The sequence below is a fragment of the Phyllostomus hastatus genome, unplaced genomic scaffold (genome assembly GCF_019186645.2).
Source record: "Phyllostomus hastatus isolate PE091 unplaced genomic scaffold, TTU_PhHast_1.1 phas_contig_86, whole genome shotgun sequence".
NCBI lineage: Eukaryota > Metazoa > Chordata > Mammalia > Chiroptera > Phyllostomidae > Phyllostomus > Phyllostomus hastatus.
In genome coordinates this window covers 31,559,877-31,573,464 of record NW_025333977.1, presented here as the reverse complement: position 1 = coordinate 31,573,464, position 13,588 = coordinate 31,559,877, and the positions used below count along the sequence as shown (strand labels likewise).

General features: G+C 35.9%; 1 protein-coding gene across 3 annotated transcripts in view; it reads right to left on the bottom strand.

Annotated features, from left to right (window-relative positions):
- The window catches only part of ATP11B (ATPase phospholipid transporting 11B (putative)), a 104,296-nt gene that overhangs the window by 14,566 nt on the left and 76,142 nt on the right, over positions 1-13,588 (bottom strand). Inside the window, exons 26-30 of one of the 3 annotated variants that reach the window (XM_045850958.1) lie at positions 7,749-7,814; positions 7,128-7,231; positions 6,524-6,689; positions 4,001-4,086; positions 879-1,004 (exon numbers count right to left, since the gene is read on the bottom strand). In XM_045850958.1, the coding sequence (XP_045706914.1) occupies positions 920-1,004; positions 4,001-4,086; positions 6,524-6,689; positions 7,128-7,231; positions 7,749-7,814 (507 nt within the window). In that variant the 3' untranslated portion in view covers positions 879-919. The remainder of the gene's footprint in view (positions 1-878; positions 1,005-4,000; positions 4,087-6,523; positions 6,690-7,127; positions 7,232-7,748; positions 7,815-13,588) is intronic. The other 2 variants (XM_045850957.1, XM_045850956.1) reach the window with 2 other exon arrangements.

Sequence of the window (13,588 nt, the reverse complement as noted above, 5' to 3'; positions counted from 1 at the left end):
GTTATTGACAAGTTGGCTATGCGACTTTAAGTGATAAAAAATATAATGAAACCAATTTTACCATAGGGTAATTGATATAAACAACAGTTAAGTTCCTATAGCATCTCAATGTTACAATGAAATGACACTGAGCAAAACGATGTTGTTCAAGGACATGCTGTACAGTATACAAAATGGTAAATAGGCTAAGTAAAAATGCATTAGTGGTTAAGAATTTTTATCCTCCATAATTACTACTAATCAAAATATTTTGCATCTTCCAATTAGATCTAGAAGTGGTTGTCAGGGTTTATTTCTTGAGAAGAGAATGAATCAAGTCCTCATCAAGTCACCCTTATTTATTACAAAGGTGTAACTATGCAAGTTTATGAAAAGAACTGGGAGTACAGTATCTGTCAAAGGAAACTACTCAGTACCAAGCCTAAATACTCATTATTTGATCATTCACCTAAGAGGTAGACTTAGATACGTAACTCACTGTCTAACTACATGAAGATGTGTAAAATGATACACAAACTACAACTTCAAGTGGGAAAACTGACTTCAGAAATAACAGAACCACCATGACATTTTCAAAGGGAGAAGTGACAAGGAGTAACTTCTTGAATATAAGACAACAGGTTGCGGGAGTACCTTACTAAGATTTTGAGATGAAGTATGACTCAACACTGTAACTCCAAAGGAAGATCAATGAAATACACAGGATGGACATATAAAACGTAAAGATCACAAAAAGGGAAACAAGAAAAACAACATGTGAGAAACAATGAAGGAATCAGTACAGTAAAAACTCAGACGTCAGGCCGGTTCTCCCACAGCATGCCCCAAACACGAGAACTTAGCGGATACATCCCCAGGAAGGTCCAGCGCAGTACTACCTAGTGCACGCAAGAACTGTCCTGCTGGCTGCAAGCCTCAGCTAGCAGGTGCCTACTGTCCTCCCCTCTGTGCTTGCTTTCAGCAAATTCATATGCTGAGCTGACTGAACCCTTATCTTCTTCCATCTGGAAGGACAGAAAAGCAACAAGTCTCGTATTACAGACAATACTCTCACTGTATATAGGGTTAGAATCAAAACAGTAAGTTGGGGTCCACAATCCGAGAGGCACAAATGAATGCTCGCACACCACTACATTCATTTACTGTCACAGAAGAGAGCTAACAGCAGCTTCTTAAGGGGCACACAGAAAAGCACACGGAACAAAGCCATGATTTTCCAGTGCACAAAGTCACATTGAAAATGGGTTTCCTTCAATAAAATTAAATTTCTTCTATTAAACAAATTCCTTGCCACCACCATTTAGGGTTCTCATTGCAGAAGTTTACCCCATTTTGGACTTCTCATGCTCCCTTCTCAGAAGACTTCTCTACTCAACTGGACTTCAGCGGAGTAGACAGGTCACATGGCCTTTCAAATGTTAACATGCAGGTGAAGGGGGCTTAACTTGATTTGACAAAATTAGCCAAACCTTTAATTTGTATATATTTTAGTGTTAACTAATTTGAACAAATTTCTATTCTTTACTTTTTCTGTATTTGTATTACAGATCTTGCAGGGGTGTCCAACCTTTTGGCGTCTCTGGCCACAATGGAAGAAGGGTTGTCTTGGGCCACACATTAAATACACACACACTAATGAAAACTGATAAGCAAAAAAAAAGGTTTTAAGTAAATTCATGATTTTGTGTTGGGCCACATTCATAGCCATCCTGGGCCACGTGTGGGCCTGCAGGCTGTGGGCTGGACACCCATGTAAGGAGTATGTGTCCACAGCCAAGCTAATTGTAACTGTTCTTGAATTACTTTTTAAAAAAAGTTCTCATTGAATAAAACAACAGAATTTTCCTTATTTCTCTGTATTTTCTCAGTCTTAGGACTAATAATTATTTCTATAAAAATACTATGGTGAATTTCTTACCTATATAAAAAATAAAGTAGTTGAATTCTTTGATTTTAAGAGTACAATAAGTTTATGTAAAGATAGTTTTTTTTTTTTTTTACAATAGCTTTGCCTATAATACTGGGGAGAGGAAAATATTTTATTCAAAAGAAAATTGCTAATAGTTTTGTGTTAATGGTTCTTAAGAGGTACTATCCTGAGTAAAGATCTGAAAGCTCTTTAAAATACTTGATATCTGCATAATTTTCCTCTCTGGAAATAATTAGGCTACCGTGGATAACACCCAGGAATACTGTTCAGTGCAGTTCAAAACCAAGATGCAGCATTCAGAATTCACAGGATGCTCCAGCAGGCAGATATATGCAGGCTATTGCTCATCATGCCCATCCAGTGGTCGCTCACTGCTCATCTAAGCAACTGTTATTTCTGCCTGGCCTTTGGTTGAGCACAGTATTTCTTCTTTTTGTTTTTCTCTGATGCTGATAGTAAGTAAGTAAATCACAGTACGTAAAATGATCATCTGACAGGTGAATAACCTGGAGGCTCAGAGAGGTGAACTGATTTGATAGAACACATAGGGAGCACTGCCAAGGGTGGCAACAGTATTCAGGCCCGTTGTTTCCCCAGGAGGGCTCTTCTTACTTTTTTAGAACATCTGATTGGAGACTGACTTGCAGCAAAGTCTACTTGACCAATACATTCTGCTATCACTGTGTTCTTTCACAGACGAATGTCAAGCTTACTATTTTTGTTACATCATTATGGGGCTTGAGATCTCTAGTTTATGATCTTACCTCATTCTTTTAGGGGCTTGATTTAAGCCAATATGATTTATAAAAATATGATTTAAAAAGTTATCTTCACTTGACAAAAGAGTTTGCCAGAGTGTTCTTTATATAATGAGCTCTCCTACTGCCTGTGAGTTAAATAATTACATGTTCAACAATGTGATGATTACCCACTCTTTTCAGAAAGGCACATACAGATAAAATATGATATATATATTCGGCTCAACCAAAGTGAAGTTTGTTTTGGTTTTAATTCCTGTTTTAAACATAAGTTTTAGTTGGCTACCACTTAAACACTCATTTGTATGTTCATCTACAATTATTACACCTTTGTAATTCAAAGTAGAATATTTCAAAATCTTGATGGTAATAAAATCAAAAGGTCTGGTAAAACTTTAGAACAGCTCAGAATTATGAACTCACAGAGTTATTTAATAAGAAGTTATTTAAGTGGTGCTTTGTCAAAGCTATTTATTTGGTCAAGTAAATGTAGAGATTAAAAACCTTGCAGATAAAAAAGAATTATGTGTGAATTAAGAATCCACAAAATACTGATAGAATGAGAAATTAAAGAGTGCCAGAACTAAAATATTTTAGTTATATTACTTTTTTTCTTCAAACCAAACTGGAGTCAAAATTAATATTATACAGTTTTGGTATCTTAGTATCAACAGTTTTAGGATTTAAGCTCTCCTTGTCTTCCATCAAAAGACATCTCTACACTACTGGGGGAGTTTTTTTGTGGTAAATGAGAGAATGGATCTGTCTGTGGAGATAAAGGGATATATAAGAGATATAAAATTTATGTTCAATTTATAGATGCACTAAACAGTAGCAAGGATATGAAATGCTTCAGCAGTCATTACAATGTACAAAGACAAATATGCACATGAATTTACAATACAGATTAAGGCAAAATAAAAAATGGGCAATTCTCATTTTCAAGTAACGGAAACTTAAAACTTTAGATTTTATGATGAATTTCAGTAGCTTAAATTAGTCAACATGCAGGAACATTCTTAAATATGAATACGACAAGCAGAAGCATAAGAATTATGCTACAAAAGGTAGTTAAGGTGGAAAATATATAACAAGGTATAGATGTCCTGTTTTTATGCTGAAGTTTCATCTCAATGAAGAAACGGATTTTTTATTTTTAGGTTTAAACATACATATTAATAAAGGTCAAATTAGAGACAGAGCTGTGCTAACCAAAAATGCTCCACTCTTAATTCATGCCTCTGCCCATCTTTTAAATAGTTTAATTGACCTTTAGCATGCAGAAGTTAACAAGGTTCTACTCCTACTCTACCTAAGTTTGCTCAGCTGATTCCTTGCCCTCGACAATGGCTGCAGTGCGATGAACTCGTCACTTAAAGCAACTGTGTTGGAGTACATCTATAAGTGGACAGAAAAGGGATGGGACACACAACAAGTCAGTGAGCTGTATTCATCACCTAAGAGACAGACACAGGACAAGCTTAGTAAAGACACATCTGTTCCTACAAGAGTAGGAAATCTTATACATGGTACATATACATGACCGACATTTGTAGGACTGCTGGCTTTCTTCACTCTTAACACCACATTGTTATTCAGGAGGAAAACAAGGTTCAAAATAAATGCTGATAACTCTTCTTTTGATATCATTTTTCTTGCTACTTTTGGTAAACAATGAAGTACCTAACAACTTTCTAATCATTTTTTCATCATTTGAACTCAGAGGTGAAAGTATAAGGCAGTGAAGGAATGATGTCACACATCGGATCTGAATGACCATATACTATCAAGGTGGGAAAAAAAAAAGAACAGAACAAGATTCCTGAGTGGAAATATAGACTTCCTCTGGATCAGACCACAGCAGAACACCTGTCAAGTCATTTAAAGTAAAATGGGGCAAAAAGGGAGATTATGTCAGCTTTCACACACAGACAAAATGATTGATTTTTAACCAATTTTAACCTATGGAAAAGAACTACAATATATATAAGTACTTTCAACCTTTTCTTGTCTAAGGGTCCCCTTAAGGTGTAAAACATTTCCTATAGATTCTTTAGAAGGAGGCTATCGAAAAGGTTATCAAGAAGTCTCTATGAAAACATATCATAATTTGCAAATGCACTGCTTATTATAGAATTTCTAAGGGTACATGTAAATAAATCCAATTATTTACTTTTATGAAGAGCAAAGCTTTCAAAGTGATGCATTAACATATTTTGGTGGAATGTAACTTTATATCGGCCAAGAAGGGGAGACCAACGTGTGTTCTTTATAAAGGTATAGAAAATGTATTAAAATAGTATTCTGTCATCGAAAATATTTATCTCTTAAGGTTAAAAAAGAGGTACACATTTCTGATATATATTTAAGAATTACATATTGAAGAATAGAAGTTTTCTCACACTGATATATATATATATACATAGACAGAGTAATCAGATTATGCAATTTTTTTAGCCTAACTTGAAGATCAGTATCACAGAGCAACATCCTACCATAATTACATTTTTACTAAGGACTTACTACATACAGGGCCAGGATTGGGTGTTTTATATTCATTATGTCTAAAAATCATGTAAGATAGTAATCATTCTGATTTTACAGAGGAGGAAATTGAGCCTTAGGAAAATTACTTGATTAAAGACATATATTTTATAAATTGTTAAAATAGTATCTGAATTAAGTTTGTCAGACTTCAGAGGCCTATGATGATTCAGTGGGGTTAAAATGTGTATCGGTTAGGACTGAGTTACCAAAGCAAATACAGGCTAAAGGAATGTTGACATGATCAACTGAAATTAAAATCAATGCATCATTTAGGAAGCCTAACTTAAATCACTACTTAGGTACCACAATTCTATTTGTAGAATATGTAACTAATTTTCCAAAATTTAAACAAAATTTGCTTGGCAGGTAAGGTATCAAACATGCGGGAAAAATTCTCAAACTCAGCATAAGTAAATGATAATAAACTCACTGCTTACTAGGGCATAAAAGTTAATTAGAATGTATTCTTGAGAATACATATCCAATGCTAAGACAGTTCAAGACAGATTAAGATAATACTTCTAGCTCATGTACAAGTCAACTATACAGAGAAAGTGCATTCAACTACATAGCTACCACTTCTTGAGCAAATAAGTGTTTGGGCTTATTTTATTCAATCCTCATTTCAAAGATAATGAAATAGGCATTTCCATCACAATTTTACCCAGGGAGGTTTTGAGAGAGACTTCATCAGAGAACTACCAAGTGGCAGGCATAACTTTCAGATTAGGGAACTGTCATATCAGGCCCGAAAGACCATATTCTTAAACACTATGCAACATATTGTTACTATTTTTTGTAGTTTAATACTTATTAATAAATATTTGGTCAGAGAATATATTTTGTAAAAATCCATTCTTTAAAAATTATTTAGGTTAAAGAACTTATTTTATACTTTTTTGTAAAACAATGTAACCTGAAAGAGTATTACTCAAATTCTAATGTTTCTAAAGACATGAATATATATCTTTATTACATATGTCTGATAGAATGCTGTGACAATATTATTTAAAAGTTATTTACTATTATTATCTGGTCATGACAGTTCTACCCTTAAAAATATATAATCTTTATATATTACCCAATGTAATATATAAAAATTATAATTTGTCAGGAGTCATACAATTAATAAAAATAACATAAAAATATCAGATACAACAATATTTAGACTGCAAAATGCTTAATACAGAAATATTGAATTTCCTATTTTCTAATATAAAAAATGATACTGACAGCTATTCACAGTTAAAATCCCTACGTAAAAGATTCTGTATATAAAAGTGGTTACCTGAGCCTTTTCAGTATTTGTAGGATGGAGCTGTCTGTCAAATACTTTCTTCACAATATCAAGAAACAGGCATGTTACAACCATGAGGATTATGGCAAACCAAACAGAACCACTTGATAGGAGCTGAAAAAACACAAAGTACATATTCTGGGAGCCCGAAAATGGCCTGCAAAGAAAGAAAGAAAGTGGGCTTAATAAAAGTAGAAATTGACAAGACAGTTTCTTAAATCAAGACATCATGTAAATCCATGATATCTGAAAGTTACAATTTTAATCTGGAATACAAATTTGGGATAATGCTCAAAATTTGAAATCAGTAGTTAATTGAATAATTAATAAAACAACATAGACTTTAATTGTTAAAAATAAAATTCAATTGCCCTGGCTGGGTAACTCAGCTGGTGGAGTGTCAACACGTTATGCCAAGGTTGCGGGTTCCATCGCTGTCAGGGCACATGCCAGAGTTAACCAAAGAATGTGACAGATCGTAAGGGAACGACAGATCCATGATTCTCTGTTTCTCCCCCTCACCTCACTCACCACACCTCCCTCCCTTCTTCTCTTTCTAAAATCAATTAAAAAAAATTACAGTGTAGTCACTCACCAGAGAATCCCTCCGTAAAACAAAGAAAATACAAAATAGAATATAATAGATCCCCAGGTAACAAAATGGTTGATCCAGGTCCAAAAATGAGTCTCCAAAGCCATCTAAAAAAATTAAAAACAAAAAACAAAAAACAAAAACAAAACCCTTGTAACAGAATGTCTTTAACCTCTAAGATGAAAATCACAAATGAATTAATTATAAGTGACTAATGTTCCTATGGCAAAGTCTCTAAGAAGATGAATATTAATGCAAGGATCATAGTAGAAAACTGAATAATTAAAGTTTATAATACTTTTCTTCTCTGAGGAAACAGCATTGAAATTTCATGACTACTTTATTCTCAACTCTATTGTCCAAAACAACTTGTACTGTCTTGTATTATATAAAGAGAAGCAAAATTTCAGAGATGATTACTGTGGAATTAACCTTTATTTAACCATAAAAATCATGGAGGTTTTTCAAATAATGAACTTAAGAATTTTGACAAAAATGAAAATAAAGAACAATCAGTGAAATTATGACAAAAAAGGAAAAGGGAAGGGATTTATCTATGACTAAAGAAATTTATGAATTATACAGACACAAAATTTATCCACGTGTCTAATTTCTGTATCATACCTTTACTGTAACTGTAATAACCATGACCGTGAAAACCAAGGTGCCAAATGTCCAGTTTCCAAACATCTAGACAGAAAGAACAAGCCATTATTACATTATGTGTCACCATGATGCTACGTAAGATATAAGGCAAAATGTAACTTTACTTTTAACTAAAAACCACTTGTACTACTTAAGCCAGTTGCATTTCAAATCCGTGACTAGATTAGTAAAGTCAGGGGAGTGTAAGAAGAAACAACATAAGCATTATCATGAGTAGTATTGTTATCCGTTGCGTATCATCAGACTGAAAACCCAATGTGGGTTTGGAATTGTGTGGCACAGACTGTTTTCACTTAGAATGATAGAGTAACTATTTTATTCCTGTCACACAGTAAAAATTATAACAAAACCCTGTTCGATCACAATTACTGAAATGGCCAAAAAGTTATTTATTTTTTTCCGTACATGGCTCTCATAGTGCTTAGCTGCCTTTAACGTCATTCAAAACAATTTGTTAGACTGTCTTGTGACAGCTGTTATCAGTGTGCACTTAAAATCATAGAAACTGGTGAATTTCTGTGCAGCCATTTTAATACTGAAGATGGAAGAAAATACACATTTTCAGCATATTATGCTTTATTATTTCAAGAAAGGTAAGAGCACAATTGAAACACACACACAAAAAAGGATTTGTGCAGTGTATGAAGAAAGTGCTATGCCTGATCAAATGTATCTAAAGTGTTTTGCAAAGTTTTTGGTACTAATGATATTTTGGCCAAATAATTCTTTGCTGTGGGGTTATCTTGTGCAACACCCCTGGATGTTAGAAGCATCCCTGGCCTCTACCCACTAGAAGCCAATAGCAGGAGATAGCTGACATACTCAAATATCCAAATCAATAACGTTATTGGTCAAAATGAAAAATGTCTTTTATTTTACAGACTTTTTGGTCAATCCAATATTTTCTGAAACTATTCCAACCAGAAGTTATAGTGGATAACTTGCCATTGTATTTCTGGACACAGCAAAGACAGAGCAGGAAAAACATTAACACACAAAACCAATACCTAAAGGAGAGATAATGGCTGACAGAAATACTCCTTAAAGGATTTCTTGTAAAAATGCTCCGCATGTTAGTCAGAAAACATTTCCCTGGACTTTACAGCAAAAACTTACACAGTTTATTAAAAATACAGAATCCCCAAAGAATGTCTGGATTCAAGTTCCACAAATAAGAGCACAACCAGAAGTTTATGTTAATTTAGTTTTAAAGTAGTCATATTCTTAACACATTGGTTTGAAAATTATTTAAAAGGCTGTTTTATTATCACAAATTTCCAACAGCATTTATGAGGGGGGAACCAAAAAACCCCCAGCATTTATTTATAAAACATTGTATACTGACTTACATTTTTAAACTTCAGTCACCTTGAAAGTACCCTCCATTTGATATAATACATCTATCAAGACTTTTTCCCACTGCTCAAAACAGTTTTGAACTCATTGATTTTGATGCCTTTTAATGCTTCTGCCATTTTTGTTTCACCTCTTCCATATTGGCAAAACACTTCCCTTTGGTGACTTTTTTATCCAGGGAATCATAAAAAAGTCACTCGGGGCGAGACTGGGTGAAAAGAAAGGGTGGAGCACGTGGATCAATTTTTTTTGCCAAAAACTGCTGAACACTCAGCACGGTGTGGGCAGGTGTGCTCATAAACCACCCTTCATGAAATACGCAATTGAGTCTTCAAACAAATTCGCTGAAGCTGAATGCAACCTCACAACACCAGCTAGTAGATAGATACAGATGGGATTCTAGGATATTCACCTAGCGGGAGAAGTCTGTACTATAGGGTGCCTGCCCTCCAGAAGATAATTCTGGTTTTCGGGGTGGCCCTTTGTATTTGACAAATCACTTAATTTCTCTGTATCTCACTTTTTTAATTTGTAAAATAGAGAAAAACCTTATAGGTTTTTATAAGAATTAGGGTATATAAAAAGGACAGTGTGCCTAATAACAATCAATAAACAACAGTTATCAATAACAAAATACCAATTAATATTCTTTTATTTCAGGGTATTTGAGGAGTCTGTCAAAAGAATGAAAAAGTCATATGGAATCCCTCCCTTTTCCTACTTTAGTCATCTCTAGAAATGAACTAGAAATACTGAAAATTGATGGGTCTCACTCGACTGAGCTCTTGGAGGAGTGCCAGTCTCTTCCTTCAGGGCCATGTGGGCAGATCTGAGATGCAGCGGGGAAAGCACCTGGATGTGGTAACACCTGCACACATGTCTATCCCTCAGTATCTGGTTTTACTGGACCGAGACTGGGGTTAGCTACGTGCAATCTTTCTCAGAAGTAGAGGTTAGTTAGGGCTCCCTCTTGCATTCAAAGCCCCACAGGGAGCTGTAGAAAACACATTCACGTGGACTTTTTTTTTTTTTGTAAATTTAGCAAGAGTAATGTATTCAACAGCAATTAATCAGCACCATCGTCTCTTTCCATTCTGACTTCCCTTTGAGTTAGTGGTGGGAGGGGCAGAGGGCATTTTGGAGAACTGGCTAAAGAGAAGTTGAGTTGGGCTTACTACATTGGCTTGGGTTAAGTGGGACCTATTTATGTAACTCATAGTTATTTCCATGTATGTGTAAGCTTGTATTTATAGTTTTGTATTTTTTTTCCTTAACAGAGGGCCTGCCAGAATGTGTAAGGTTTAGACTATACTAAACCCAGTTCTGCCCTTCCTCAAAAGAGACAGATGCTCAAAACAATTTCTAACATTATCTGCCTGTCTTCTCTATAACTTCTTCTAACTTAATTTGTTACTTAATTATTTAATTAAGCCAAACTTGTATTCCAAATTAAAAACCTTCATTGGTATATTCAATAAATAGTAACTGAGTATCTACTGGGTTGGCCAAAAAGTATATTCAGTTTTTTTCCCTAAAATAAAAGATACATTTTTCCTTTTCACCAATAACATACTGATTTGGACTATTTTGAGTATGTTGGCTATCTCCTGCTATTGGCTTCGAGCGGGTAGAGGCCAGGGTGCTGCTAAACATTTTCCAATGTGTAAGACAGCCTGGTCTTGCCTGCAAAGTTTCTTTTGAGAAATCAGCTGAGAGTCTTCTGAGAACTCCTTTGTAGGTAACTCTTTTCTTTTCTCTTGGTGCTTCAAAGATTCTTTAAAATGCCAAAGGTTAAAGATAATGTGTTTTGGTGTGGTCCAGTTTGGGTACAACTTGTTTGTTGTTCCCAATGCTTCCTGGACTTGTATGTCTATTTCCTTCACCAAATTAGGGAAGTTTTCTTTCACTACTTTTTCAAAGAAGTTTTCAATCTATTGGTCTTCCTCTTCTCTTTCTGGCATCCCTATGATTTGGATGTTGGTATGTTTGGTGGAGATTTCCCAGAGGCTCCTTACACTATCCTCACTTTTTTAAATTCCTTTTTCTTCTTGCTCTTCTGGTTGAATGCTTATTTCTTCTCTATGTTCCAAATTGTTGATTTGAATCCCAGCTTCATCTACGCCACTGTTAGTTCCCACTAGATTTTTCTTTATTTTACTTAGTGTAACCTTCATTTCTTCCTGGGTCTTTTTTATGTTGTTGCTGTACTCAATGAGTTCTTTGGATATCCTGATCACCAATGTTTTGAACCCTGCATCTGACAGGTTGGTTATCTGTTTCATTCAGTTCTTTCTCTGGATTTTTGTTCTGTTCTTTCATCTGGGCTGTAATTTCTTTGTCTCCTCAATCTTGCAGCCTCTCTGTGTTTGTTTCTGTGTGTTAGGTAGAGCTGCTTTGGCTACTGTCTTAGTAGAAAAGGAACCTGTAAATTGTGTGGGTCAGAGCTTTAGGTAATCACCAGGATTGGGGAACCTTCTTTACCGCTTTATGGTTCTTTCTTGGGGAAGGGCTTGGAGAGGGTACAATGCAGCAGCCTGGCTTCTGGAGGTGTGCCTGGTACTTGCTCTGTTTCCAGTTACTTCACTTATTCCCCCTGTATGACTGGCGCTCTTCCAGCTGTTGCCCAGAGGGGGTGGTTTTGCATATGTTCTAGGTCCTTGTAAGCCCTTTAAACAGAGTCTCCTGAAAACCCAGCAGTTTCTTCCACCGCCCAACCACCACTGGTTTTTACAGCCAGAAATTATGGGGATTTATCTTCTTGGCACTGGTATCTGCAGCTGTGCAGTATGGCCTGGGGCCGGACTGCTGGTTCTCGAGGTATCCCTCCCGATTTTTATCCATCACACATCAATGTGAGACCATCTGTTCTGCTGCCCCTGCCTTGCCATGCCACACTGCATCTCTGCGTCTCTGCCCCTCCTACCCTTCTGGATGAATGTGGCTTCTTTAAATCCTTGGCTGTCAGACTTCCATACAACTCAATTTTCTGATGGTTCTGGGTGTTATTTGTTTTGAGGTATAGTTATAACTCCCTCTGTGGTTCCATGAGGAGGTCAAGCATGTTTACCTACGCCTCCATCTTGACCAGAAATCTGTACAGATCCTTCTTTGTGTTTCAGTTTTGTTTTTACCTTTTTGGAAATAATAAAGAATACACTGAAAATGTTTCATATTTTCTTCCATATTCAATATTAAAATGGCTGCACAAAAATTTACCAATTTTGATGTGCTTTTATAAATGTACGCTGATAAGACAACTGTCACAATACAATCTAACAAATTGCTTTGAATGATGTTAAAGACAACTAAGCACGACGAGAGCCACTGCATGGAAATAACTAAATGAACTTTTGGACCACCCAATTTATATGCCAATTACTATTCTAGGACTTGAGATAAGTAAGATAAATAAGATAAAGTTGCTACCCTCCCTCATGGAGCTTATACCTAGTGGGGACAGATAACCAAACAGAGCTAGAAATATATACCTTGAGGTAGAGATTAGTGCTATGAAGAAAAATAAACATAGAGTAAACGTCCAGGAAGTGATAAAAGGTGAGAGAGATGGCATTATACAGGAGTGAGTAGAAAGGCCTTCTTAGGCCAGTGATGTTTCAGCAGATCTGAATGGATATGTCACTAATGATTTTGAGGAGATCCTTGTATATGTGATCATATTTTCATTTTTATAAGATCACGTGGGCTGCTGTGTAGAGAACAGACAGCAGGAAGGGGAACAACAGGAGCAGGAGCAACGAGGAGCTAGTTGTCATGATCCAGAAAAGAAATGATGACGATGATTGGAACTGTGTGGAGAAGGACAGAAGTGTAAACACTTAGGATATGTGTAACATCAGAACCAATGTAACTGCACATGGGCTGTGAGAAAAGGGAAATCAAGGATAACCACCAGGACTTCTGCCTGAGCAGTTGGGTAAAAGGTGGTAGCATTTATTAGAATAAGGAGAAATGGAAAGGAACCAGGTTTGCAAAAGACAAAAAAAACAAACCAACCCTGTTTTAGTTATATTAAATTTGAGATTCCTATGGGACTAAGTGGAGAAGGCAGTTACTTTTTTTTTAAGATTTTATTTATTTATTTTTAGAGAGGGAAGGGAGGGAGAAAGAGAGAGAGAGAGAAACATCAATGTGCGGTTGCTGGGGGCCGTGGCCTGCAACCCAGGCATGTGCCCTGACTGGGAATCAAACCTGCGACACTTTAGTTCGCAGCCCTCGCTCAATCCACTGAGCTACGCCAGCCAGGGTGAAGGCAGTTACTTATTTAAATCTGAGGATATAGGCAGCGATGTACATTTGGGAGTTTTCAGCATATAAGCAGTATTTAAACCATAAGAAGAGTGAGTCCACCATGTGTACAGATAAAGAAAAGATGACGTAGCACCGAGCCCTAGGCCACTGCTCCATTTGAAGCAGTGGTTCTC